This window comes from Balearica regulorum, chromosome 1 (genome assembly GCF_011004875.1).
Source record: "Balearica regulorum gibbericeps isolate bBalReg1 chromosome 1, bBalReg1.pri, whole genome shotgun sequence".
Taxonomy (NCBI): domain Eukaryota; kingdom Metazoa; phylum Chordata; class Aves; order Gruiformes; family Gruidae; genus Balearica; species Balearica regulorum.
In genome coordinates this window covers 192838804-192866735 of record NC_046184.1, presented here as the reverse complement: position 1 = coordinate 192866735, position 27932 = coordinate 192838804, and the positions used below count along the sequence as shown (strand labels likewise).

General features: G+C 35.1%; 1 protein-coding gene and 1 long non-coding RNA gene across 7 annotated transcripts in view; one reads left to right on the top strand and one right to left on the bottom strand.

Moving 5' to 3' along the window:
- The window catches only part of NBEA (neurobeachin), a 524026-nt gene that overhangs the window by 225974 nt on the left and 270120 nt on the right, over positions 1 to 27932 (top strand). For all 6 annotated transcript variants that reach the window (XM_075741999.1, XM_075742002.1, XM_075742000.1 and 3 more), the window contains 3 exons: positions 2735 to 2861; positions 7021 to 7148; positions 26107 to 26168. In XM_075741999.1, the coding sequence (XP_075598114.1) occupies positions 2735 to 2861; positions 7021 to 7148; positions 26107 to 26168 (317 nt within the window). The remainder of the gene's footprint in view (positions 1 to 2734; positions 2862 to 7020; positions 7149 to 26106; positions 26169 to 27932) is intronic.
- Positions 239 to 27608, bottom strand: LOC142599905 (uncharacterized). Its single transcript, XR_012833358.1, has 3 exons — positions 27295 to 27608; positions 2640 to 2848; positions 239 to 1002 (listed from the first exon to the last, which is right to left on the bottom strand). It is a non-coding gene; the product is annotated as an uncharacterized LOC142599905 (long non-coding RNA).

Here is a 27932-nt window from a genome sequence, read left to right as displayed (position 1 = left end):
GTCTCCTAGTCTGTGGATTAGCTTGATTAAAGAAAAAGTATTGATTCAATGGAATTTCAGCAAGTATCACATTTAATTAGACCTATATGTGTACTGAACTTCTTTAGCGATCTTATTTGGTAAAGCCTTTTATGCTCAAATTCATCTAAATGAGCTTTATTGATGAATTCTCTTAAATACTTTGAAAAGTCCTTCCCCTCCAACCTTTTTAAAGGTTTGAATTTTATATCAACATTTTAGAAATTCTAAGCAAATTATTGACAGTAAAGAAAGTAGTATTACACTGAAAACATATAAATATCTATCAAAGTGCTCATTTTGCCATTTTAATTAAGCTATGCTTATGGTAGTTAAAGCAGTGATCATTTGTGTCAGTTTTTGAGATATATACATGAAGTATCCAGATACTCTCTGGTTTATATACTTGTAGTCTGTGAAATTATTTATGTTATTAATGATTTTAAAGTAGTTTATAGAATTTCATTGAACAGCACTTTTTTTTTTTTTTTTTTACTATTTTAAAAAAGAAACAGTATATGATGTTTTAGAAACACTAGATGTCCCCCCAAACCTATTTACAGTTGTTTTTACAGTATGTCACAGATACTTTAGAAATACAGTTTTATCTTTGAGGTATATTCTGTGCTGGACTTGTGTGAAAGGTGTTTTTTTCAGTTATTCATGGATTGCAGTCAGTGTTTACATTCCATCTGCCATCATTGTCGTAGTCAATGTCACTGTCACGATGTAAGGAGATGTATGTTACTCAAGTCCTTTGGTGCTTTGAATGTATCTTTTGGGAGATAGGTTTTCTTCTTTCGTCTCTTTATGTAAGAAACTGGTTTTATAGGTTTTAGAATGGATTTCTGTAATTCATATCCTGATTCTCACTTCTGTGTCAATCCAGTAGTTCTAGGTCTGTTAACCTTCTCTTCTGGGAGCCTAGCTGGTTAAACAACTTAGCAACTGCATTTTTAAACAACCTTAAGGAAGAAAATTTAACTTGGGAAGGAAAATGGAAGAAGCAATAAAAATATGTGTTACCTATGTATATATGAATATAAATATGTAAATAATATACATATATAAATAATATAAATACATAAATAATATAAATACATGCATATACACACAGACACATATATATATGAAGTCTTAATCTTTTTTAAGCTATGCTATTCATAGCTAAGTTGTTGTGATTCGTATATTTTTGTGTTTCCTTCTCAGTGTGTTTGGGTACATTTACAATTTGTATTTGGTCCAAGTCAGAACCCCCAGTGTAAGCCACAATCCACCTCCCACTCACATTATTAAAACAGCAGATTAAATCAGCTCCTAGTCTAAACCCTGAACCTCATCAGCCACTCCAGTGTCAGCAGCCCCAGCAAATCCTGCTGCATTTTGATTCTGTTTTGAATGTAAACTTTCTTAAGTCAAAACTCTAATCTTTACCTTAATTTTTTTATCAGTAAAAATTATTTAAGGGCAAATTAAAAAAAAAAAAAAAAAATCATTCCTGCTGCCAGAGAATTTTTCACCATTACCAGCATTTGACCTCTACTTCACTGTCACCTGGCTGCTTAGGCAGTTAAGAAACCATAAATGCTTTGTAGAGCTTTGCAGGGAACTGAAAAATAATATACCTGTGTAATGTAAAGGACAGTGATATATCAACTGCTAACACTCACCAGCAACAGGGAGTTACCAGTTATCATTTTAAAAAATCAGAAGAATAATGCCATTGATCTGTAAACAGGGGTTCTCCACCCTGTGTTGCTAGCTTGGATAAATTTTGCCTGTGGCCCTCATCTCTGGTAGCACTGCAGTCCCTTGGGCTCTGAACTCCCACCACAAGACGGTTGGTTGCTACCTCTCTCGCCGTGATGTGTTGCACAAGGACTGTGCAGCAGAACAGGGACAGCATTTATCACTGTGCTCTCACTGCTCTTTGTGGCCACTCTGAGCCTTTGCTGGTTTGCTTCAGAGGGGATGAACTCACAGTGCCGTTTCAGCAAACATGATAGATTGGCATTTAGAGTCTAAGTTTAGCCCTTAGCTCTGACCCAGACCACTGAAAGTATAAATGTATGCTCTGTTTGCATCTTTTTTCTGGGCAGCTGTTCACAACTGAAATGATATCCCCACTGCCCTCCCTACTTTTAAGATCTTAAAATTTGCCTTGACTCGAGGAAGGGAACAGAAAAAGTAAAATTAGCATCTTAATACGCCTCAGACACTAGTTTCCCCCGTTACTTTCTGAAGGAATGTACATTTTCTATCTTCTCTGTCATTTTTTAATTTGCATTTTATTTTCTGCCTTTAGTTGCAACTGGGCAGCCAAGAATTGTGTGCATATATTTGTTAAAAAAAATAAAATAGTTAAACTTCTATTCTCCACACAAGCTCATCTATAATATACCTTTATTTTAGAAAGATCTTGCTTTACAGGATGATGTAAAAATGTTTTCATCTTTGGAATATAATTTGGGAATAATGAAAATGAGGTAAGGATTTATTTTGCCTGATTTTCAATAGCTTTTTAAGCTTATTATTATACTAGAAAAATAAGGTATTAATTTATATTATAATTGTATGGAATGGTTTTAAATTTTTTAGAAGAAATAACATTATTTCCTTACTTAAAAATAGATGAATAAGACAAGGACTATATTAAAAGTCTCTAAAAGTTATGTTTCTTCAGACTGAATTGAGATCTGTATTTTTTGGGGGACAGGTGCAGTAGACTCAGGATCTTCTTCTTCCTCTTCGTCATCCAGCTTTGTAAATGGTGCTACCAGCAAAAATCTCCCAGCTGTCCAAACTGTCGCTCCAATGCCAGAAGATTCAGCTGAAAACATGAGGTACACAAGTTCAATCCTTTAATATTAATTATAATTTCTCCTCCTGCAACAACTTTATACATACATGATGGTATAAAAAGAAAAAATATAAATATATTTTAGCTCATTTAATCTGCATTTTTGTAGTTATTTGTGTAGTACACTGTATTTATATAGTTTTTCGGTACTAAAAATGTGTATACTAAAATAACACTTCACTGAAAAGTCTAAGAACTGTGGCAGACACTAAAACTTGATTAAAAGTAATTCTTTTAGATGACTGGCTTTTTACATTGCTCAATAATGATAGCAAGAATTTGACACAAGCACAACTTTGCAATGGAGCACTAGCAAGTGAAAGAGAGACACAACCTCTTCTGAGCAAAAAAAAGCTCTATTTAAATGGGAAAGGATGAAACCAGACGTGTATTCAGGCAGCTGACTAAACAGTGCACCAGATCTGAGTTGGTGTTGCAAGAGACCCGTGCCATGGGATAGCTACTAGCCCTCTTACACTGACCGGCAGCCAGGAGAATGCCATCTGAAATTCCTGTTAAATATCTTTGTGTAATAGCTTATTATTTTGTAAAGGTATTCAGTTGTGCCGCAGCACACTTCAGAGACAATTTTTTGCCCTTTTCAACGTGCACGCCTGTCTGCCCTAAAAAGCTGACACAGGGTGTACAAAGGGGTTGCCAGGTGCCCCTGAATTGGCTGGCCACTTTGAGGTATGGCTTTAAGAAAATGGGAGTGGAGAGAGCAACCAAGCAAGCTGTTCACGAGCTTACAAGCTCATGAGCAAGAGAATTTCATTCCCTAATGAACTAGACAGAAAATAAACTTAAATCAAGGGCCCTAGGTAACTTGTAAAAAAAATATTGGTGCTTCAGTGATTAACACACAGTGCAAAAAATGCATTTTTTTGAAGTCTCAGGTGAGCGGTGCAGGTGGAATCACAGCAATGGGTGCAGGCCCAGGCTGAAAGCATGAGGGTTATTGGTTCCGCTCCAGAAAGGTGCAAATGATCAAGGAGAGAATGACCATTTGTATGGCATTATTAATTGCTTGACAGCATTACAAGGCAAGCTAGTAAGATTGTGGTGTAATTAAACCACTTCTTTTGCTTCTCGTCTTCTTCATGTGTTAGGACATTTCTTTGCTGAGGGTGAAACTGAATCACTAATCAGTTTGTTTTTCAGTTATTTTAACCAATGCAATTTTGTTGGTTTTTTTACAAGCATTTTGAAAGTTTTTGTTCTGGAGTCAAAGAAAAACTTTAGTTTGAAAATCTAGAATTCAAATTTTGAATTCAGAATTTGAACTCAGAAATAGTTATCGTCTGAGTAGTAACTGAAGTAAGTAAGTGACTGAAAAAAACTTATGTGGAGGACAATATCAGAAATATAGACAACCTAAAGTCTAATCAATCCCCAAAAAAGCCTTTTGGGCTTTTTTTCCTATTTCTACCCACCTCCCAAGAAACAACTAAAAGTTCATTTTGATAACAGATAATTTTTCATTTTCTCACTTTGAATTCATTGTGCTCCAGCTTCTATGAGCTTAAAAATCAGAGTTGTTTTGGGGTCAGAGAGCATGAAGTGAAAGCTAACTTATCTAAGCCTTCCTTTAGAGCAGCTACATAGGAAAAGAGCTGCTTATGGCTATAGACTGAGCAGAGGACAGTGAGCAAGAGAATGATCTTGGACTTTTCGACATTTAATAGTCTTGATTTGGAGGTAGAGGTTTGGCCTGGAATGAGGTCAGGAAGGTAGAATACTTAGGACTGGGACAGTGTGTGCCCCCACCTCTCTGCACTTTCTTGTGACCAATCCAAGCAGTAGGTAGTAAGAACAGTCCACAGGATTATTTGGGTTTTTTTCTCACGGTTTTAAAAATATTTATTTTATTCTGATGTTGCTACTGTGCTCTTTCAATCTTTCCTGTCCTGGTTTATCACTTCTTCGAATATAGAAATATTATGTAATTGTATATAAATATATTTTTTATATATATATAAAAAATTTATTTTCTGACATGTATTACCTTTAATATACAAAACAAATAATCATGAATTTGAAAGCTGTTAAGAGTTTATTTGCCTTGAATAGATACAAATGGAAAGGAAAAAACCTCAGTATTCATCCTTTACAAAAAACCCTCAAAAACCTTCTTAGTTTGCTCGTGAAAACTGGTTATATTAATCCCCACAGGGAATTTCTTAATGATGGCAGGAAGCATTATAAGATATAAAGGATGTTAGAAACAGCTGTAGAATCAGATCGGTCTCTCTTTTGCTGCTCTGTGTGCATGTGTGTGGACAGCAAAGGCAGCAGATGGGCTACCTGCTTCCCTGAAGCATTTTTTTTGTGTGTCTCTAACTATGCTTTTTCTTCTTAATTCTGTTTGTTCTTTTTGAAACCGAAGGACAGGAACTCTAGTCAGTATTCAACCTGTAAATGCAGCAAGGATTTATATGAAGGAAAAAGGATTTTGCAGCCCAGAAAGCCAACCCTATCCTGGGCTGCATCAAAAGAGGTGTGAGCAGCAGGTCGAGGGAGGTGATTCTGCCCCTCTACTCCGCTCTTGTGAGACCCCACCTGGAGTACTGTGTCCAGCTCTGGGGGGCCCAGTACAGGAGAGACATGGAGCTGTTGGAGCGAGTCCAGAGGAGGGCCACGAAGCTGACTGGAGGGCTGGAGCACCTCTCCTATGAGGACAGGCTGAGACAGCTGGGGCTGTTCAGCCTGGATAAAAGGCAGCTCCAGGGAGACCTTATAGCAGCCTTCCAGTACCTGAAGGCGGTCTACAGGAAAGCTGGAGAGGGACTGTTTACAAGGGCATGGTGTGATAGGACAAGGGGTAATGGGTTTAAGCTGGAAGAGGGCAGATTTAATTAGATATAAGGAAGAAATTCTTTACTATGAGGGTGGTGAGGCCCTGGAACAGGTTGCCCAGAGAGGTTGTGGATGCCCCATCCCTGGAAGTGTTTAAGACCAGGTTGGATGGGGCTTTGGGCAACCTGGTCTAGTGGAGGGTGTCCCTGCCCATGGCAGGGGGGTTGGAACTAGATGATCTTTGAGGTGCCTTCCAACCTAAACCATTCTATGATTCTATGATTTTTTTTCCTATAATTGTACTTTTAAATGCCAGTGTATTGTTGCTGTAATTCAAGCACAAATAAAATCCGTTCAGCCACCAGCAGCCTGAAAAAGAACAGCAAAAATTCTTGGTAGACCAGAATATGTATGTACTTGCATTTCTATTTTTAAGTAATAGTTCACTTCTTTGAGATAACACCGCATGTTTTAAGCTTGGCGTAAGAGTTTCAGAGGGCACAAGTGTTATGTCCTGTCAAAATTTAAAAGGGAAGAAGGACTCTTAAGGGGAACAATCCTTAGCACACTTCTGATGTTTGCCTGCTGTTGCTAGATTTGTATCCTCAGACAGGAATGTTATTTCTAGTAGCTAAGCAGCAAACAGAAGTCATAACTCCTTTTCTCTTTGTGCAAGTAGAAATTAAGGAACACTCTGTACTTCAAGGAGTGTATAGTCTCAGCAGGCAGAGAAGTAGAAATGCAAAGGCAAAAAGTGATTTACCTGGGATCATGTTCCCTCAAAGCTGAAGAAAAGAACATTGTTTTTCTTGATACCTGTGCTAGAACACTTCCTCACACACTCCCTTGTCTAGCATTGCAATGCCAGATGTTATTTGAAAGCTTGAACAAAAACCCAAGTTACATGTGATTGCATTGGAGTTGGACTAGATGATCTCCAGAGGTCCCTTTCAACCACTACCATTCTGTGATTCTATGAATAAAACCTTCTCTTTTCAGGCTTTCAAATGTATATAAAATTATGAGATGCGTATAAGCTGAGATAGGTGAAATAAACTTTCATGAATACCTGACATTATTTTTATCAAGTTTGAAAATGAGAATAAAAATTTTACTTGTTCTGGAGTACTCTAAATGCTGTAGAATTTATGAGGCTACGCACTGCTGACTCTGACATGACATACACGTTTACCTAAAGCCATTTAAACAGTGCAAAGTTTAATCAAATTATGATCATCCTCTTTTCTAAAGTAGCTTACAGGAATTTTTAAAAACAGGTATGATTTGACATCATTTAATTTCTATTGCTGAGTGCTCTTCCAATCACTGTCTCTGTTTTTCCACAGTATCACTGCAAAGCTTGAAAGAGCCTTAGAAAAGGTGGCCCCTCTCCTGCGAGAAATTTTTGTTGATTTTGCCCCTTTCCTATCCCGAACATTGTTGGGCAGTCATGGACAAGAGCTGTTGATTGAAGGTACTGTTTCTATTATAAGATTATTTTAGCTATTAGTCATTTGATATGAACTATTTTTCATTTTCACTGGACTTCTTATAATTATTTTTGATAAATAAATGAATCAGTTGTTAATGTGTTGTGATTTCACTTCCTTGCATTTAATTTCATTTAAAAAAATTAAAAGTGATAGCTTTTGAACCCCTTTTTTTCTCTAAGTGAGATGCTGTCTAAAGATCTTGGAATGCAAAACCCTCTGTATAGTTTGTTTTTTCCTCCTCAAAATAGTTATATCACTGTTTCAGCCTGATATTTGAAACTAGTGAAAAATACAATTTAAAAAGTATAAGCATTTCCCATAGAAGAAAGTAAATTGAAGACTGTGCTCCAACATTATTGATATGTACATCTTTATTTGGTAGGTTGATTGGATTCACAGAGGCAGATAGTTGTCCCTAGAGGGGAATAAAAAGTGATGATTTTTTTAAAGAAAGCTATCCTTGAACACTTTCAAGGATTTTTATGGAGTTTTATGTCTTGTCTTTACTACTTCATAGTTACAAAATTTGCCTCATAAGTGAGGCGATAAGTAATGCAGAAATTATGCAGAAAGTGCAAATACAGCAAGCTCATGCAGAAAGTAATGAATCAGTGCTAATGCTATTTAAAATAGTGACAGGGGAATTTGCATGAGCATGCACTGGTCCCACATCGTATATCCAGAGGAATATATTCAACCAAGTAAACTTTTTCCTTCCAGAATGGTTTTTACAGACAATATTGCTGTTTATAGAGACAAAAAAGTCTCATTAAGGCAAAACTTATAATCTGTGAAGAGCTGCACAGAAAAAGCACAGCTTTGTGTTCAGATGCATAAACTCCTTCTATTATACATGTGGTTTATCTAAATATTACTGTACAGTCTTGCTATGATCTCAGTTACTACTCTCCACAGTGTTGACCCTCTTTTAATGCTAGAAATATTTGCACCTTGTAACTGAAATCTTCTAAATAGCCTTTTTCTTTTTTGTCTAATTATTGTTTAATAGTATTACTGTTTAATAATGCCGAGGAATGGTATTATAGGAGCTTAGTAATTCTCAGAAGCTTCAGGTATTTTATACTTTTTGTAGCTATAAGTTGCAGTTCTCATGTAATGACACCTGAAGTTAATGGTCTGAGATGCTCATTGAGAACGTTGAGATGACTGTAAGATATTTGGTGGATTCCATTCTTAAGTCTCTTATTTCCATGAAGTTGGTTGCAAAATTTGTAGCAGTGTTATCATTTTCCATTGATGATTAATTGCAATATAGTTTTTCTACAATATAAATAAAATTGTCTTGGTTTCACCTGAGGTCTTTTATAGATTAAAAAAAATTCTTCATCAGTGCTGTTCTTCCTTTGTCTTTTGGTCAGATTCATATCATGAGCAAGGGTACAACAGTTCCCAGCATATGACAAAGACTGAAAAGGTAGAGGCCACAGGAACCTCATGCCTGCATGGCAGTATGAGTTTATCATCTCATTGCCCGTCCAGAGAGAGGCATGGTTTTGTTGGCTGTAGAATTCTTCTGATACCCATTTGGACTTCATTTCCAAATTTTGTCCCATCTATGACTCAGCCCCCCAATTCAATCTCAGGAATCTTTGTTTATGAACCAAATACCAAGTTGCAAAATAAGTACTGTACTTCCCATCACTTTTCCTTAAAGTTATGTCTAACCTTCTCTTCAATCACCCTCTCATTTATGATTTCTAGAAAACCAGTCCTTTCTTCCCAAGATATTGAAATAGCAATCTGTAAAGAAAAAATCCAAGCACACCTTAGATTTTTACACTGCAGGACTTGAATTTCTGTTTCCTCACTCTAAAATAGTTGGACTTTTTTTATTCTTAACAGAGAATTGAGAGAGCTGCTTTTATAGTCATTGTGTACTTCTCATCTTTTCTTTCTTCATTGCCTGTATGAGAACATTGATCTCAAGTAAACGGAATTCTTGTGAGTTAAGTTGTCTTTAAAAGAGAATTCTAAATTCTCTCCTAGTCTGATACCTGATTTACTTTGAGAAATTTCCTGTCATTGTTTACTGAAACCCAGTGGTGGTCCCTGAAGTGCTTGAAAGTACTCTCTGTGTAATGACTCTGCAAAACAGAGGGTTTCAGTGGTGCTATTCAAGATATGTGCGTACACGGAGTTCCTGTGGGGCTTTGATAATTTAAGTTTGATTTTTTTATTGGCAAGCAGTAATTAACTTGACAGTTTTACACGAAATAGTTTATTGCTTTCTGTGTAAATCAAAAAGGAGCAAATAAACTTTATTTAATCAAGTCTGAAGGTTCTATCTGTTTTTCAAGTCATACTGTGCCACCTCATTTTCCTTTAGCTTGTATCATCGTTCTGTTATATGGAAGACTGGGTGATTTATTGTTTGAGGAAATTATACTTAATGTCTAAGCAGTGGCTTCTTAACTTTTGAGTGATGTTGAAACAAACAGGCTGCAATGATCTAGACCAAAAACTTGGACCACTCATACTTAAAATTGTTAATTTTTCTTCTTTGTTCATGTAAATTCCCAAATGTGACTGGTAGGAGAGGAACCCTATCAAGTAGTAATCTGACATTGCAGAATATATTTATTGGTAAAACTCTTCATCTATTTACTTACTGAAATAGTACTTGGTTTTGGTCCTTTTTTCCAAAACCAGTTGTTTCTTCAAAGGTATCTTACACTCGACCAAATTTCAAATGTTCCATCAACTTAACAAAATATTTTATAAGTGGAAATTGTCCTCAATGATGGGTTAAAAAGGACTAATTTTCAACTGAATGCAAATAGCTTCAAACAGAGTGTACAAAAACCAGGTCAACACTACTGTGGTTCATCCACTGAGGTTCTTTCAATGCCTCCGAGAACAGAAGTTGCAAAGGTTAAAACTGTCGGTATAGAATCTAATTGGAAACAAACATGCAATATGTGTAGGTCACATATTTGAGCTTAGTAATGCTTGTTGTGGAGTTCCATTTAACACTTGCACAGACATGTTTTCACTAACTTTAGTTTCCATATGGTCTGCCAATTCCCTCCATGTAAAGTGCATTGCAACATTCTAGCTTTTAGGTGAAAATGTTATAGGCAAGTGTAATCTGATCTGTATCTGAAAGAAAAGTTATATCCTCTTTTTGTCAAGCACAGATGGGTAAAAATATTTTCACTACAGCTATTCTTGGAGTGCCCTGAACTGTAACAATAGGTCCAAGATTAAAATATAGTGACATACAATGCTTTCCCTCCTCTTTAGTGAGATACCAAACAAACGTTACCGATGCTTTTCATTTTCCTATAGCATTAGCTGGGTAGAAGGTCAGCCAGGTAGCCCTTCTCCAAAAGAGCTCTTATGAATTCTTTGGCCTACTTTTGATATGTTTCTGATACATGCACAATTCAAATCAGATGAAACAGAAGATGTTTTTGTGCTGATAGGAGCAGAGTCTGTTTCTCCTCATTAACTCACCACATGGCCCTATGAAAATATTCAATAGAAATTGTGACGGACTAGCTTTGCATGGTATTTGACAGGAGGCTTCTTGCAACTATTGAAAAAATGCCCAAAACATTCCTTTGGAAACCACAGATAGAACTTGGGTGCTAAATGACACTACTTTAAAAGCTCCCAAAGACCACAAGTGTGGCATCATTGTGACATCCACCAATACTGGCACAATTAGTTTCTGATTTCCTTGAACAATACTGAGTTTTGTATTAAGAAAAGCAGGACAATCATTTTCCTAAGATACTGTAGTAATCTGGAAATCCCTTATCCTTTCAGGAGGGGGTGTGTGTGTGGAAATAAAGTAATTTTTCTGGTGTTTAACATGGCCCTTGGCTTTCTTTTAGAAACATTTCAGAACCTTTGTATTATTGTTGTGCTCAGGAGCACAGACGCTATAAAGCAGAGAGTTTGCGTGCTCTTGCAGAACTTTATTTTCCTGTTCATATTGTTCTCTCATTCTTTTATCTCACTCTGCCACATCCAAAATATTTTTCTTTGTGTGTCCAGGCATGTTTTCTTTCAACTAATTGCTTACCAGTCTGTAACACAGCATGTTGACAACATTCTGAACAAAATAAATAAATGAATAAATGTTAGTAAGTAAGAGAGAAAGGGAATTTAAAAAAATAGTAGCATGATTTTAAAATTTGCATTAACTGGAATTAACAGGACATAAGTAAAACCTGAAGCTATTCATAGTGCTGAAATGTCTATAAGCCACTTTTTGATCCTACTTTGATATTTTTATTAGCAGTCTTTATTATGGTGTAGAATTGTTTCAGGCAAAAATAACTGCTTAGACAAAGATATACAAAATGGAAGCAAAGGGATTCCACTGGAGAGATATGTTGAATCATTTTGTGGAATAACGAAAACTCACGAAAAAGCCAAACTTCAACGCAGCCAAATGTTGAGTCTAATCTCTGGGAAGAAAGAATATAGACTATACCTAGAAGGTAGGAGATGAGGGAAAAAGCCACTCAAAGAATGTAGGGATTGTTATAATAATTAGCATACTCTGGGCTCTCTTAGCTCAGTCTGAGGCAGCAAAGACTTGTCCATCCTTGTTGGATGCCTAGGAAGAATAGATGAGAAGGCTATTTATTTCTGTGCCCAACTTCAGTAAAACTCCGACCATCTGCACTTCAGGAATGATACACACACACTGCAGAGGGAACAAAAGAGCAGGGCGCAAGAATGATTGATGGATGGGAGATAAACTCCATGAAGTACAATGTAAGGAGCTTGATTTGTTCGATGTACCAGAGAGAAGAGATAAAAAGTTAGATACTACAGGATGTCTTACCCTTTCTGCCAACAGAATGCCTAATGAGGGTGAATATAATTGGAAAACTTTACTAGGGCTTACCATAGAGTATTGAGATCGATGTTATGTGTAGTCTTTATGACTGTTTTAAACATTCTTTCTAAATATAGTCTTCAATACAGCTTCTCAGGAGGAAAAATGTGTTTGCTGAAAGGTTTTGGATCTTCTTTATGGCTTTGGAACCTGTGAATCCCTGCTTCCTCTGTGCTATACCCTGCAAGGAATGACAGCCTGCATTTACCTTAATTTACTCTAATATGTCCATCACTGCATTTGTTCACATGGTCATGGACAGATGGACTTCAGTGTCAGCTAGCCACCTGCAGGGATCAGTGAAAAAAAGTATTTTTTCCTTGTTCTGCAGTTGACTGCATCTCAACTGCAGATGTAGTCAAGAACATGTCATCTTCCGTTGAGGCATCAAAGATGGTCAGTGTTCAAGTCACTATATGAAATAAGCCTTTCTTCTGATTTTTTTTATGTGTGTTCATTTGTGTGTGTGTATATATATACATATATAAACTGATTTTTATTTTTTACTTAAGAAGTTCTTTAATCATTACCTTGAAGCTCATTTTATTATGAGACATTTTCTCCTTTCTCTGCATAATGAAGTTTGTTTAGTCAGACAAGCCTCATATATGGTTCATGACAGCTATAGTTTGGTCCTCAGATTTCAGAGAGCCCTTGGAAATGTATGAATGCATGGTCATACATACACTTTAATGTGATTTCTTGCTGATATGAGACACATGGGATCACACTGGGTGAGGAGGATCAGACTTTTAGTCCCTTGACAACTTTTCAATGTGTTGGCCACTTTCAGCCAGCTTAAAAGGGGATGCTTAAAAGATGCTCGTTTTACACAATATTCATGAATATATGTGTCTGTTTAAACAAAAGATACTCTACAATGTCTTGGCTGAGGCAGTAGTTAAATGCGTATTACTTAATCAGCTTCAGTATTTGCTCTGCACTATAATATGGGGTATGCCATCATCATATGGTGAATAAATGGAAAACTTAAAACTAACTCAAACAAATATCTAGTTTATTTGCAGCTGTGTAGTATACTGTGTTGGTACAACACTATGGATATTGCAATGTAAGAAACAGGAAAGCAATTGATAAAAGAGGACTGAGAGAGAGGGCAGTAGGAACTCAACCCTATTAGACATCAGAGAATCCCTGTTAGAAATCAAGGTGAATGTTAAAAATGTTTCTGTGGGGAGGAATATGTTATGCAATAGTCAGGCTAGTGCCATTTGCTGTGTGTCTCAATGGACACGATCACTCTTGTCAGTCAGGGTCAGGAATCTCATGGATTCTTTGCTTTGTACTGGGGCAGGAACTCTGAATTGGTTTTCAAGGCTGAGTTCATAACATATTCCTTCTCTGCCATGCCAGCTCCCACTCCTTTCTTTCCATGTGCCCTAGGTGCCCATGTCTAGCAAGAGGTGATGCTGCAGGCTTCGCACAGTGCAATTAAAGCCAGTGAATTGCCTGACCCAATCCTCTGCAAGGCAGATTTCCTTCATTTGTGGTAGTAGGGTTCCTGTTCATACATTTATTTTTATCTTTCACTATAAACGCTTGCAAAAAGATTCCAGTGAAATCAAACTACTGTCCAAAAACAAGCCCTGTTTAGATAATGAGGTTGGAACAATAATGAGTTACAGATAATGCTTTTCTTCAGTAAGTTTAAAAACATTCATCATCGCTAACAATACATTGAATAACTTTATATTATTACAAGCTTTGAGTATTGATTTGCACTTTGAGGATGTTTTTTATTTATTTTCCTTTTTTACTTCATGAATTTCTGCAAGTAATTTGCAAGATTTGTTTTTTATCATGAAGAAAACAATAGGTAATTTTGAAACAGAGCACAAAAACCCTTGAAATCCTCCAATGGATATAATTTTAAATGATGATGATGATTGAAATCCTGCCTGCACATGTTATAATCCCTTCATAAACAGGAAAAAAAAAAGTTCATAAATTTCAAACTGCTATTTATAGGCTTGTAAGAAATCTGTTACAAGAAAATCTTTATATATGATAAGCTCTTAGTGTCTTATTGAAGGGCTCCACAGGATGATCATGTTCCTGCAAACACTTCAGGACTGAAAGTGTTTCTTACTAAAAAACATCGATGAGTCAGGTACACATGGAGATAGAAAAAACCATCAGTTTTCCAGAAGTCTGTATGGTAGGAAAAAAAAATGATGAAAGGTTAAATGGATATTCAAATCTGCCTATTTATTTACACGTACTCCAGCAGAGTAAAGGTTCAAAGCTTTGCAACTTCCGTGCTGTTTTTTAGAGTATGCTACTAGTGACAAGACTCATCCCAATACCGGCAATTCAGAGGAGGAACTGAAGAGCAGGTGCCACAGCAGAAGCCTCTGTTTTATCCACAGTGAAATTTTCAAAATATGATGACCCCCACAGCAGTTACAGAACATTTTTCTTTCATATAATATTCCTTTATGGTGCCTTCTAAGGGATATCATTACACACACCAGACAGTGAAGAGGGTACATATTCATTTGATTTTGAAGATTTAACTCTTGAATTGCTGAAGTTCCTGTGTGCAGAAGTCTGTCCTGAACAGATGTTTAACATGGCAGGAAACTTATAGATCAGATATCCAGATATCAACTAGGTAATGCATAGCATCTGGCACCTTTTTGAAAATAAACCTGCCAATAATTAATTACATGTATGAGCCATTCTATCCCTGTCTAATGAATTGGACACTTGCTAAGATGTATTAGACTATGTAACAGAGGTTAACTGCTCATGCTCTCTCCTTTGTCTTTGGCTTGTGTGGTCCCAGTGTAACTTAAGGGTAGAAATTGTTGTTGGTACTCAGATTATACGTCCTTGATTATATTATCATTGTTACATTAATTAATAATCAAGATGTCTTTACAGTCCACGATGTATGGAGTTCCCATTAGGTAGAAATTGGGGTGGTTCTGTTGCTTAGCCAATGGAGAAAAAAATGACTGAAAATGTGAGATTAATTGTAAAGTTTAGAATCAACTACATACATATATTTCAACAAAAGGGGTTAAGAGAGTGCAGCAGTAAAAAATAAAAAAATAAATACACGCCCTCAGGAAAACAAAAGCTGGTAGCAGTGTAAAGTAGTCAGGTTTGCTTAAAAGAAGCTCTGAAGGTTATCATTGAAAATACAGAAGCCACTAGATGTTTGAAGTTACTAAATTACTGTTGAAAGTGCTACTATAAAATTGTATTATTAGAAACCAAACAATACTAATTGCTGTTCTTTTAGAGCACATAAAGAAATGAACAAAATATTGGAGCCCTTAAAGAGCAAGAAAATGAGTTATTTGTGGTCCTCAGGTCCCACTTACCTTCAGCAGTCTTGCGCACTTTCTCACAAATTTCTTTTTCAAGCTAGTAGCCTGTATTCCAGTTGCAAGCCATAAGGCCTAGAAAGGACTGGTCTTTTTACCTTAAAACCAGAAGAATACCCTCCCTGATGACCTCATACTCCTTCTTTGTCCTAACACCATCCAGGTCAGATGTCCCTCTGTCTTCCTTCTTATTCTAACTTTCAGCTTTCATGGGAAATAAATAATTTTCTTTTTTTTCTTTTCTTTTTTTTTTTTTTTTTTAAGAAGTTTGCCTACTACAAAAAGAGTAGCAAGAGATCTATGTAATGTTATTTCAAGGAAATAATTTTTTAAAGATTCTTGAGAAAGTTTTTAACACATACAGGCACTACTGTAACATAGCCTGTAGGTGGACTCATCATATCAGGTATACAGCAGTGCTGCATGGCAACACTGGACTAAGTTGTACTTTTTTATTTTTTTTTTTAGAACAGCCACCTTTTTCCCTCTTATTATTTTCTCCTCTACTGTCCAGGTCCAAAGAAAAACGAGGTGGTATGCCAAAAAGGTATTCAGTATCTACAGGATGTTCATGCTGTGACTGAAGCTCCCCACAGGCAGAGGTTCTCTGGTTCTTATTCCACTTAATTTATCATTCAGAACTCAGCAGGGGACTCTGCCTGATTTTGGACTTGAAACAGTTAGGCTGGTATTTGCCCCACCCTTTGTCCTCTAAAGGCTTAAAAATGGTATCAATCTACTTTATTATCCCAGCAGTATTTTCCAAAGAACTACCTATCTCTGATAAACTATAGGGTGCAAATAACATCTCTGTATCAGATTTTGCCCTGAAAGATGTATTTCTCATGAGGCATAGTCTAATAATCCTTTTCTGTGTAGCCTGAGCTCTATGTCCAGGTTCTTTATAAAACTAACCTCATTGGGTCTGGTCACAGTTTCTCCTTCTATATTCCTTAACTCTGTGTCTACTTATCACCTGCTCTTAGGACCTAGACTGAAACCTTTTAATCAGTGACCAAGGTTAACAAAACCCCCTTACATGTCCTGATGATTTGAAGGCACTTCTACAGTTCATCCTATTGGATATGGATGTGCTTGTTTCCATGCCTTTGAGGCATAAACAAAGAATATTCTACAAAAACTCTTGAATCAATTAACTTGAGAAACTACTACACCTGAATCTTAAAAAAACACCTATTTATAGACCCCTTTGGTTTTGACAGAAAAAAATGTTAACGATAGCATAAACATTAGTGAACCATCAAGCCTGATTTATCTAGATGCTAACAGACTCCCTACAGACCTGGGATTGTTTTTGCAAGGACTAAGGAAATATATCTTTACTGCGTTCAGTCTAACTTTGTGTTAAAATTTACCTCCCCCTAAAAAACCAAACCTGCTAAACATACATTGTTTTATATCATGTCTTATTTTTGTCTGTTGGTACGTGGAATTTTATGATCCAACCTTTTTCTACTAATAGTGATGTTGTCTGTGGAGATTTTCTTGCAATGGGAAACCCTCATGCTGAAAGAACTTGTCAGACAACAGAGACGGTTGTGATATGTCAAATTAAGATGGCAAAGTGATGTCAAAGCAGGTCTAGGGAGAGCCCATAACAATGTTACTGTCAAGTAAATAAAGAAAACTGAAACACAAGAAATACAAGTTATTTCAAGAGATCTCTGACTATGGTACAGTTCTGTGTTTTGAAAGACACTGGTTTAGAATGATTACCATTTGTCAGTATGACTTCAGGATAGGAGCAAGATCTGATGGCTGCCAACAAAGGTCAGCAAAGTTCAGCATGGAAATGAAGATTTATTTTCTTTCCTTGTTATCAAATTCTCAGAAAACAGTTACCATCTAAACAAAATATTAGTTCACCAACAGTTTGATCAACTAGATAGATACAAAAAGTAGTTGGGTTATGCTACTCAGGAGATCACACATGGTTAAAACAATGGTCATCTTGGTCTTAGAAATTCAGGAAGCTTCATGAGTTCTGCGAGGTTTTGTTACACTTCCTATTTGTAGCTGCACTGGTTCACTCACTGATCACTCAATATGGTCCCAAGATTGCTAAAGAGAAGAAATAAATATAAGGCAATAAGGAGGACCAGTAAAGAGTAAGTGGTTTTACTGCTGTGCAGCCTATCTTTTTCTCTCCTTCCTTTTTTGTCATTCACAGTACACACATTTCATTGTGCCATGCTGTGATGATAATATTCCACTTAATAATAGGAAAGAATGTAACAGAGCTAGAAGATAGTGGTATAAAGAAGGAAACAAAAGGCAATTCCTATGTTTAAAAAAAAAAAAGTTACAGACTGAACCTAAGGAAAAGTCGATACATTTCAGGAGAAAAATAAAACCTCATACCTAAGTAAAAAATAAAATTTGAGTAATGCCTTTGAATTATATTCCTTTGTTACATTTTCACGGAAAGTATGATATTCTAGAGACTGTCATTTGAGATCATACTTATGATCTATTTTGCCCAGGATGTCACTTTTGACAGCTTTAGAAAGAATTGGAAAAGGTTCTTGAGATGAAGAGAAAGCATCATAGGTGTAGTGAAGATATAAAGTATAAACATCTGCTTGTGTTAGTGAGTGAAATTAATGTTCTGATTTCTACTTGTATACTTCTTTGAAAATAGTTCATTGTTGAGGTAATTCTTCTGAAATGTATTTCTCGTAATACAGATTTGGGAGGAGGTGAAGGACTAAGAAAAAAGATAAAGGTGGGGTAGATGTTTCTTCATTTAAATAAGACAATTGTGAGGGATCAGTAGAACATAAAATCTCAGAATAGTTATTTTTTCCCAGATGTACTGAACACGTGGCAATTTCTTTGGTATTGGTTGTTTTCACGTAGTATTTTTTCTACAAATTTAATCATAAAAATAGCAACTCAGTCAGGAAAGGAATGGCATCTTGAGAAAATATGACATAACAAAACTTGAAAAAATCTTTCAACTTTTCATATTGTAATTAATTCTTAAAGAGCTTTTTCCATTAATTTTTTTCTTACTCCATCCATTGAAATAAAATATCCAGGGCAGCAGCTGTGGCAGAAAATTAGCCACACCTTTGAGACACTTATTTGAGTAATATCATAGGATAAAAGGGGAAATCAGAAGACTTTCAGGACCATACTTGAATTTTCACAGTGGACTGTTGGATGTTTGGAAAAAAAATTGGAATGGTTTTCATTGAGATTCTTTCTAGATAAATAAGAGGTTTAGATTTTCCAGAACCTGTCTAAGTGTCGTTTATTTTTTAGTTCTTCTCAGCTTCCACCAAAATTAAGTTACTCACATCTGCCTGAAAATGAAGTAGACTTCAACAGAAAATAAATAGCTCCATTTTATAGACATTTTCAAGTTTGTAGGTGTTTTAATCTGATCAGCTGCAGTGCAGTGTGATGCCTGGTTTGGCTGTTTTGACCCATTGTCTAGAAGTGTACTTTAGAAGAGAAGGAAACACATTTTGTTTCCAAATTAAATTCTAGTATCTAATAACTATCATATTGTTAAAAAAAATAACAATCTGTTTCACTTAAATTTAACAGAAAAATGTTTTCTTATAATTAACATTTCTGTTGTATTCTTTTATATGAACAGAATAATTTTGTGTTATTAATGCTAATTAGAAGAATTTCTCAACTGATACATGATAGATTGATATAAATTTTAGATTTGTCCTGGTATAGCAATTAGATAAGCATATTAGTCCACTATGTCACAACAGATATTTGAAAAGACATCCATCCAAAGAGATAATGTTTTAAGAGAAGGACAGAGAAACACAAATGACTAAATTGAGTAAATCCCAATGGACTGTTGGCCGAGGAAAAATTTGCTACAGGCACGAAATGAAAAACTGGATCAGTTTTGAAAATCTTCAGTGACATATTAAACTGAACAGTGGTAGTGGATTTTATTTTATAGATTAAGTGATTCCTTTAGATGAATGAGAATTTGTGCATCCCATTAACACTAATGGAAAATTGACAAAAATTCCATACGTTGGTGTAAGGCTAGACTCTTCAGAGTAATGTGGCATCAGCACCACTTTTGTCAATATCATTATAGCTCATGGGATCACAGTACAAAAGTCTGCAATTTTAAAAAGTAAATCATGTATACATTGTAATAAATCCCCTCTCTGTGGGTATGCTCTCAAGGGTTTTTGCCATTCTGTGATTCCATCTGGATATTTTATAGTCCTCATTTAGATTCTTTTTTAGTAACTGCAGTGGTAAAGAAGTGTAGGTTTTCTTACTTTAATAAAATAATTCAAGAAAATGTTGCATAGCATTTTTATTCTTTTAAATATTATCCTAGTATTAAGATCTGTTTTGTTTTACAAATTTGACTAAAAGGGCTGAACCATTTGAGTTGGGTTTGAACAGATTAAAATCTATTTTTATGTTGACCTATCAGTGTTTGTTCGAGGTGTTTATCTTAAGATATGAGTTCTAAAGATTTCTGATAATATTTTAAAGGTATTTCTTTTCATAACCTGGATGATACCTCTTGCTAGATTTTTGTGTACCAGATATAAAGAGTATTGCATGTCTTGTGTAGTGTCTTTCACAATAACAAAAACAATCTTGTAAAAAGTATAACTGTCTTGATCAACTACAAAAGCACTGAATCAAATTCACATTCATCATGTTTTCCTGTGTCACTCTTTTGCTCTGTGAAGGAGATCTACCCATACAAAGGATGGTCTGGAGTACTAATACAGCCATCCTTCATGGTCCCTAGAGTTGGTGGTAATGTTGTGTTCTGCCAGTCAAGGCTGCTGAAGGGAATTGTTAAATCCATAACCCTGACTTTGTTATTTTAGTGAGTATACGTTCTTTGGAATAGCGTTTCCTTTCATCTAGTAAAAGTGGAGTTGTAATTATTTTGCAACATGGCTGTGATTTCCATCTGCAGACTTCCTGCAATTCTGAATATTTGCCAGTCTTTGCTTTTCATAAATTAAGACCGTTAGTGTAATTTAAATGTCTACAAAATCTGTGACATATGTATGGTTCTAAAACCAATTTTGAGTGTAATCTTGGAAAACACTACTTTCTGTTTAATACACATCTTGGTTTTTTTTTTTTCTGATAATTGTTTTGCTTGGAATAAGAACATCTGTCATTTCAGTTAATAGTTTTACATACTTAGCATTTACTTTCAAACTTTTCACCTATCTTTAATTTTCCCTCCATACTATCTCTCCAGTGCTGTAGTGAACTCACCAGCAGCTTGATAATTGATTAAACCCATAAATTTGAATCTAGGTTTCTCTGAATGATGATATATGACAGAGAGGGAATGATGTAAATTTAAACTATCCAAGTAATTTTAATTAATGGTCAAAAAAAGAAATCCTAAGTTTATTTCTTTGATTTTAAACTGGATTTAGCAAAATATTTCAAGAAACATTTGCCGTAAGATTTTACTGGCAGAAGAAAGATGTTTTGCAAGAACAAATAAACCTGAAGGAAAACTCCAATCAAAATATTACCATCACTTTTCTCCTAGTGCTGTCAGGGCCAAACCATGTGTTAGTTTCTGTCACCAGCATGAACTGTCCTTGAAACTTTGTTGTGCCATTCCTGATGTATGTTGAATAGAGCATAAGGGAATCGTCTATCAAAAATGGACACAATTTGTGAGTGGTAATTACCAATGGAAAATTCCTAATCTGTCTCTTAGCACAGAAGTCAGTGAGGGTTATGGGAAAAGATACCACGGTGCAAGTTACCAGTAATTATAGTGAACAATTTGAAACAATACAGTTTTGTTTAAAGTACATGGAAGACTGTATCAGTAGGAAATAGAAAATAGCTGAGCTTACAAAAATACAAGTAAAAAGGGGAATTCTAGTATTTTCCTTTTTTTTTTTTTTTTTTTGTGTCTAGTTTTAGGGCCTTATGCTCATTTCTAAGTACATTTTATGCATTTTTCATATGTTAATAAAATAATGCATATAATAGTATGTCTTTATATTGTCATAAGCATTTTTTTTCTGTACAAAGCTCTTGTAGTTTTGATGACATGCTGTACGGGAGTAATAAAGCCCAAGTTTTTTTTGTGAACTGAGTTAAATGGATTAAACTTTCTCAAGCTTTTTATTTAGACATACCTGAGACTTTTAGGATAAGTAGAAGCTATAATTGAGTGAAAGATTTCTTCAGGCTCTACAGTACAGTTAATTGCATATTTTTTTCTAAGTTGAACATAAGATATAAAAACATTTAACTTTTGTTTTTGCTAATATTACAATTGATTCCAGTTCCAATAAGGGTTTAAGTTGACACAAAGTAAAATCATTGAAACAAAACGCAGGCAAACCTTGATAAAGACCAGATGAAATTGTAGTGGTATTCAGTTAGACTCATACACACATTGTATTAATAATAATAAAAAGAAGTTCAAAACCATGATCTTATTTCATAAGGATTTTTTTAAAAATTGATTTTATCAGCCTACATTATATTTCTTCAAAATAGAAATTCACACTGACTAGTTCAGCATGGTGACTTTGAGGTTTTGAACCCATGACTTCATAATGCCACAGGCATGACTAAAATAGTATAGTTGAAATTAATCTTTTTTTAGACATTAATAAGTCATAGTGAAAAGAAATAATTAGCATATCTTTGGGCCAACAGAAGAACACTGAAAAAGAAGTCAAGTAAACCAGAGCATTTCAAGATAATAGCCAGGCATACATCATTTATTCCAGATTAGCTAAGGTCATGCACTTGATGCTCCCAGTTTTTGCATCCATATATGTGGTCATTGTTGCCATCAAATTGCTGAATTTTGATGGCTATATTTAATAGACTGAGAATAGACCATGAAGAAAAGTACTAAGAACAGCAAATATAAAGAGCACGTACTCCATTCAGTTAAAGAGTGACCTTTCTAACCTTGCTGTATGCAGGAAATATCCACTTGTATTTTAGTAATTACATTAGCTTCCTTAATGGCATTTGATACAGATGCTATAGGAAGAATTTATCTGCAGCTGAAGAATGCAGGCAACAGTTTTAGTTTGAATTGCAAATACTTTTTCTCATTGGAGTTGGGAGGGGGCGGAGGGAGAGAACTGAAAATAGATATTTGTGCTCTCCTCAATCAGAGAAGCCATTATTTTTCACAGCTTGTTATCATTTTTGGTTTTGCTTATGTTAAAACTAATAAAATTTTGCACACTCTAAAAATCTCTGTAAAATCCTGCAAAATGGTAAAAAGGAAGAATAAATGCAATTGGTTGTTCATTTGGCACTTAGGGAATTGGTCTTTATTCTGAGTCACACTACAAATTCTATTTTTGATTTTGTGAAGATACCTCAACCACTTTGTACCTTCTCTTCTGTCTGTAAAATGGGAGCAGAACATTTTCTTCCTCCTTTTTTTTTTTTTTTTTGTCTTTTAGAATATATGCTGTCTGCTGAAGGAAATTTAGTGTCTCTGCCAAGCCAAAAGCAGTGAGGCAATTCACACAAGCTGCACTTCCTAGAACAGAGGATCACGCAAATTTAAAAACCAAAAGATTGTTAAAATTATCTTTTTTTCTGGTCTATGTAGGGTAAGTTTAGCAGGACAGGGATGATGATTCTTCCTTAACTTCTCCTACAGCTTTTGATTATGTGGGATCTTCATAAACCAGAGATTGCATCCTGACAGTTTTTCCTAGTAGGCAGAAATGGATCCATCCTCCATTAGGTCTGATCTGTTTTTATCATCCTCTGCTATTGACTCCACAACAGCTCTGACAGTAAACTCTGAAGATTAATTGTGTTTTGCCTAACAGGAAAAAAAATGTTTATTTATTTGAAATCTTTCCTGCTTAATCAGGAATAACTGAAAATGGGAAGAAGCACAAGGGACACAAAAATAGAGCCCTTGGCCGCTAGGAAGGAGGAAATGGAGCATATAATGGAGGACACACACTTTCTCTCATATGATTTGAGTGGAAGGAGTCCCTGAAGTGGGAGTAGGAGGCTGATAAACAAGAAACTTACAACGTGACATGGTGGCCCTGCTATGAATGTTTCATGTTTCTGTATTCTCTTTTACTTCAAGGAATGTACGGTATGAATACTTAAAGGTGAATAGAAAGTATTTCTGGTTTTATTTCCTTCTTCCTACCCATCAAGATGCATGGGATTCCCCATTTTCTGTTATGGCCTCTCCTGGTTTTGTTTCTTTATAAGTAGAGTGCTGCACACTTAACTTCTGCTGTAGACTGAGCTCTCTGCAAAGGGTATTCCTTGCATCAGTCTTTGACACCATGAGCTTCCGTCATGAGGCTTTTCTGTTTCCCTCTGTATTTTCACACGTCAAAAGTGCTACAGTCTCTGAGATAGTTATTTTTTTCTTTTTGACATGAAAACCAGCCTCTTAGAAGTCAAGTTTTGAATACTACTGGTTATGAGAGGTGCTAATGGCTATTGTCAATGGGTGTTTCATCAGCAGGCAATTACAGAGCTGGTTACAACTAATGAGTGTGCTGATGTGCTAACCAGATGTCAGTTCTGTACCTCCTCTTTCTTTTTCTTAATTTCACCAAAATCAGTTTGATTCTCCTTTCTGATGCTAGAATGCTACATCCAAGCTTGCATTTGATTAGATGTGATATACAAAAAGTTACCAAATGATGTCCATACAAATAGAAAAAATACATCAGTTTTAGGTCAGATGAACATTTTACTCAAGCCCACAGAGTCATCAGGCTTTTAAAAATTATAGTATATAAAAATGCTTATTATTGTAAACAGAAAATTTTGCACTAAGATAATTATCACTTCCTTCAAGCAGAGATCCCAGTTTTATTATATATACAGCATTTGTGTCATTAAGACTAGATCATGGATGATAATCGTGAGTACTTATCCTAGCCTTGTGCCATTTTAGGCATGTTTATTTTGATCCATGCGCCAAACTTTATTTCATATCGTTTGAAGCTACACAGGTGGCATAAGTATCACCAACTGTCTTTGAAAGTTGAAAACTTCTAATTTGATTAATTTAGCCAGGAAATATTCATTATGTGTTTCTCTTTAAAGTGTATATTTTGAGTTGAGTTTTCTATTCTTTTTGGAAAGGTGAAGATGCAAAGAAATTAATGCTGATGCACAAACATGTCCTAAATAACTTAATTGATTTTTCATAACTGTGTATGACGGAGACATTTTTTCTTTTGATGTAAAATCAGAAGGTAAAGACATGTACAAATTTAGAAGTCTGTAGCATGGGAATATGTTTCTAAGAGCATTATTTTGACTCGATCATGTTTTAATACACCTGATAAAATATATGATAAGCCTGTGCTACCTGCACTGGCTTAACAGCAGAGTTCAGTCTCCTGTTTGGATTTTCTTTGTCAGCTTTCAAACAGTGGAGGTAGCCTGCAGGTGATAAGTATCCCATTAATCTTTCTGATTCTCTAGCACTTGAACATGAGAATAGCTGATCAATTACAGCAATTGTCTCCCTAAATGAGCTTTGCACATCTGCCTCTTATTTCATTAGTTAACTGTCTGCCCGTATATCTGATAGAATGGAATCCCAGTGGCTTCTTACAGCTTGTTCTGTGTTACTGTACAATAAGGATGGGGTTGTTAGCAAAATGGGCACAAAAGGGTATTTATCCACGCCCCGCAATAAATATACGTGCTATTGTGTAGGAGTGCTTTTGTCTCTAATCGCTGTTTGTAGAAACCTACTTAAAGCACATCAGTTTGCTTTTCAGCTTCCTTTTTGGTCCTTAGTTGTAAGCTTTGTGTTTGTGAATTTATCATTTTTATAACACAACCAAAGTGTTTCCATGCCCTAAGCCATCATAGCAGTGTCTATATGATTTTAGATAACAGAAGCTACCGTCTATAAAGTTAACAGTAGAAGGGTAGTTTCTTCCTTGTCTCTTTATAATGCATCTTTTAAATATTTAGATATGATATCCTTCTCACAGAAAGCGAATTTGCATTTCCAAAGCTGCAAACAGGTATTTACAATAGTGGCCATGTAATTAGGTATTGATTATTTAAATTAAGTATAAAACAATGAGTAACATTTACACTGCATAATTCAAGTTTTGTTTTAAGAAACATGGCCTACAAATTGTGGGTTATAATTTTAATAAAAATAAGATTTCACATGAATGCTCTTTCATTAATACTTAAGCTTTCAATTACAGGAAAATCAATTACCAGATGAAAATTAAAATAATTTCTAAGCAGAGGCCTTATTCTCTACCTGTTAATATCTGATCAGTTTATTCTTAAGAATTTACAGGGTTTAATATTCAAAGGTGGTTTTCTTATGTTCATCATATATCAAATTGCTTTGGATGATATAGATAGGTGTTTATCTATCTATTTATTTGTTTGCTTGTTTGTTTGTTCGTTTATCTAAATAGTGAACTAAGCTCAATGCCAAAAAGCCTTAATTAAAAACCATTCTGTCCTGAACCTGGTATAGAACATTCCAGGTGATTCTTTGATGGTTTCTGAACATTTAAGTATGTTTGAATCTGAAATTCTCAGATAATTGTGCTTGAATCTTGTTTCAGTGAATTTGAGTGATAAAATGTATACATTACAGATATTTTATGGAATTTCTGTAACCATGGGGCTATAACAACTAAATATCACCAATCTTTTAAATTCATTTTTGACTATTTATTGCAGGTCTGGTTTGTATGAAGTCGAGTACTTCAGTGGTTGAACTTGTTATGCTGCTTTGTTCACAGGTAAGGCATTCTCTGATTTTAATTGTATTAGTTTATTTGCATAGTGCTGGTTACTGCCAGCCTAATAATTGTATCTTGCTGTTTGTTTGATTCTTCCATTTCAGTGTGAGAAAATAAAAATCAATCTCTTCTGATAACATATAACTTGTAGATTTTTATATATAAATATATTTATGGATTCTGTAGTTTCTCTGTATTCACAGGGTATACATCATATATTTGCCTTTGTTTTGTAAAAGTGTGTGGATGTACATTATACACTTTTTCTGTGTATGAACTTCAAGCCAGTTCTTATTTAGAATACATAAATAGGATACTGTTGTCATAATTTTAGTTTGAAATCTGTCTTTGAATTAGTAATTTTTTTTTAACTTTACTTCATGGTGACTTTATTACTTTAACTATACATGACATAACTTACTGGATATATAAAAAGCAGAGCAACATGGCTTAGGTAGTCCTCAAGAACTGGCAGAAGCAGAGTATTTTCTATTTTAAAAATGCAGTTAATTATTGGGGTTTTAGCATAGCACTAATGGGTTTCTCAGAAATCTCAATCAATTAACATTTTGAATTGCTTTCATAAGTAAAACATTCAAAACTAAAATAATCCCTTATACTGTTTGGATTGTTTATATGTCAATTTTAATTTTATTTGTTTTGACAGAAGTCCTATTGGCTAATTTCATATATATAGCCTTTTACTTGAAACTGCCAGTAATTAGTTATCAGCAAACATTTTAGAACTTTGCTCATTTTGTAAAATATAAGAAAAACACAATGGCCTAATAGATCCAAATAACTTCACAAGTTTTTACATTTCTCTAAAGACTTATTAATAGTGTTTCATTTACCAAGTTCCCCACAGATTCATAATGCCAGTTAAACTTAAACCAAGTCAGTATATAAAATGCCCAGCCTAACTTGCTATATTATTGCCAAGGAAAATTACTTGTTTGTAGGTTTACTTGAGCATTCACTGCTGCACGTGGAGAACATGCACCAAAAATGTACTGAAAACAAATGAGTTTTTATGGGTAATTGAAATGAAGATCTACTTTTGAGGAATCTATCTGAAAATAATTAACATTTACAACTGATTTTGGGGAAGGGGGTTCCAACTTACCTGCTGTTTGCCAGTCCATAGGTTGCATTTCTTCAAGCTTGTGTCATAAGGAAATCATTAACTCTTGTTTTCCTTTTTATTACTCTTCTTTTTTTTTTTTCTTCCTCTTTTAGCCAGAGTGGATATTTGTTAGGGAAATGTAAAAGAAAAACACATCCCTAGCAGGAATCCTCAGTGGGATTTGAACTTCAAACCTTCTCCAGCAGGGCACTTGAAAAATTTGTTACCTAATGGTGATGTCCTGGGTTCCAGGAAAATTCCAAAAGATCCATTAAGACTTTTGAGCTCTATGTTCATGTCATGTAAATTTATTCTTTCTTTCTTTCTTTCTTTCTTTCTTTCTTTCTTTCTTTCTTTCTTTCTTTCTTTCTTTCAGCAGCTTTTGAAACATTTTCTTGAGGGAAGGAATAACTTATAGTCCTTTCTTCCGTAGCCTTTGGTTTTACTGCAGTTCTCAGGAATAAAGTGGAATGTAGCATTAGGGTCTAGTGTCTTTGATGGCCTCATCATCTAATCATAGGTTTAACATTACTCATTTGCTGGCTCCAGGAATTCCTGCCATTAAGGGCCCTAGAGATGAAACTTTGCCTCAAATATTGATTGAAAGGAAGAGAGAGAAATTTAAGCTCTTTCTGCAA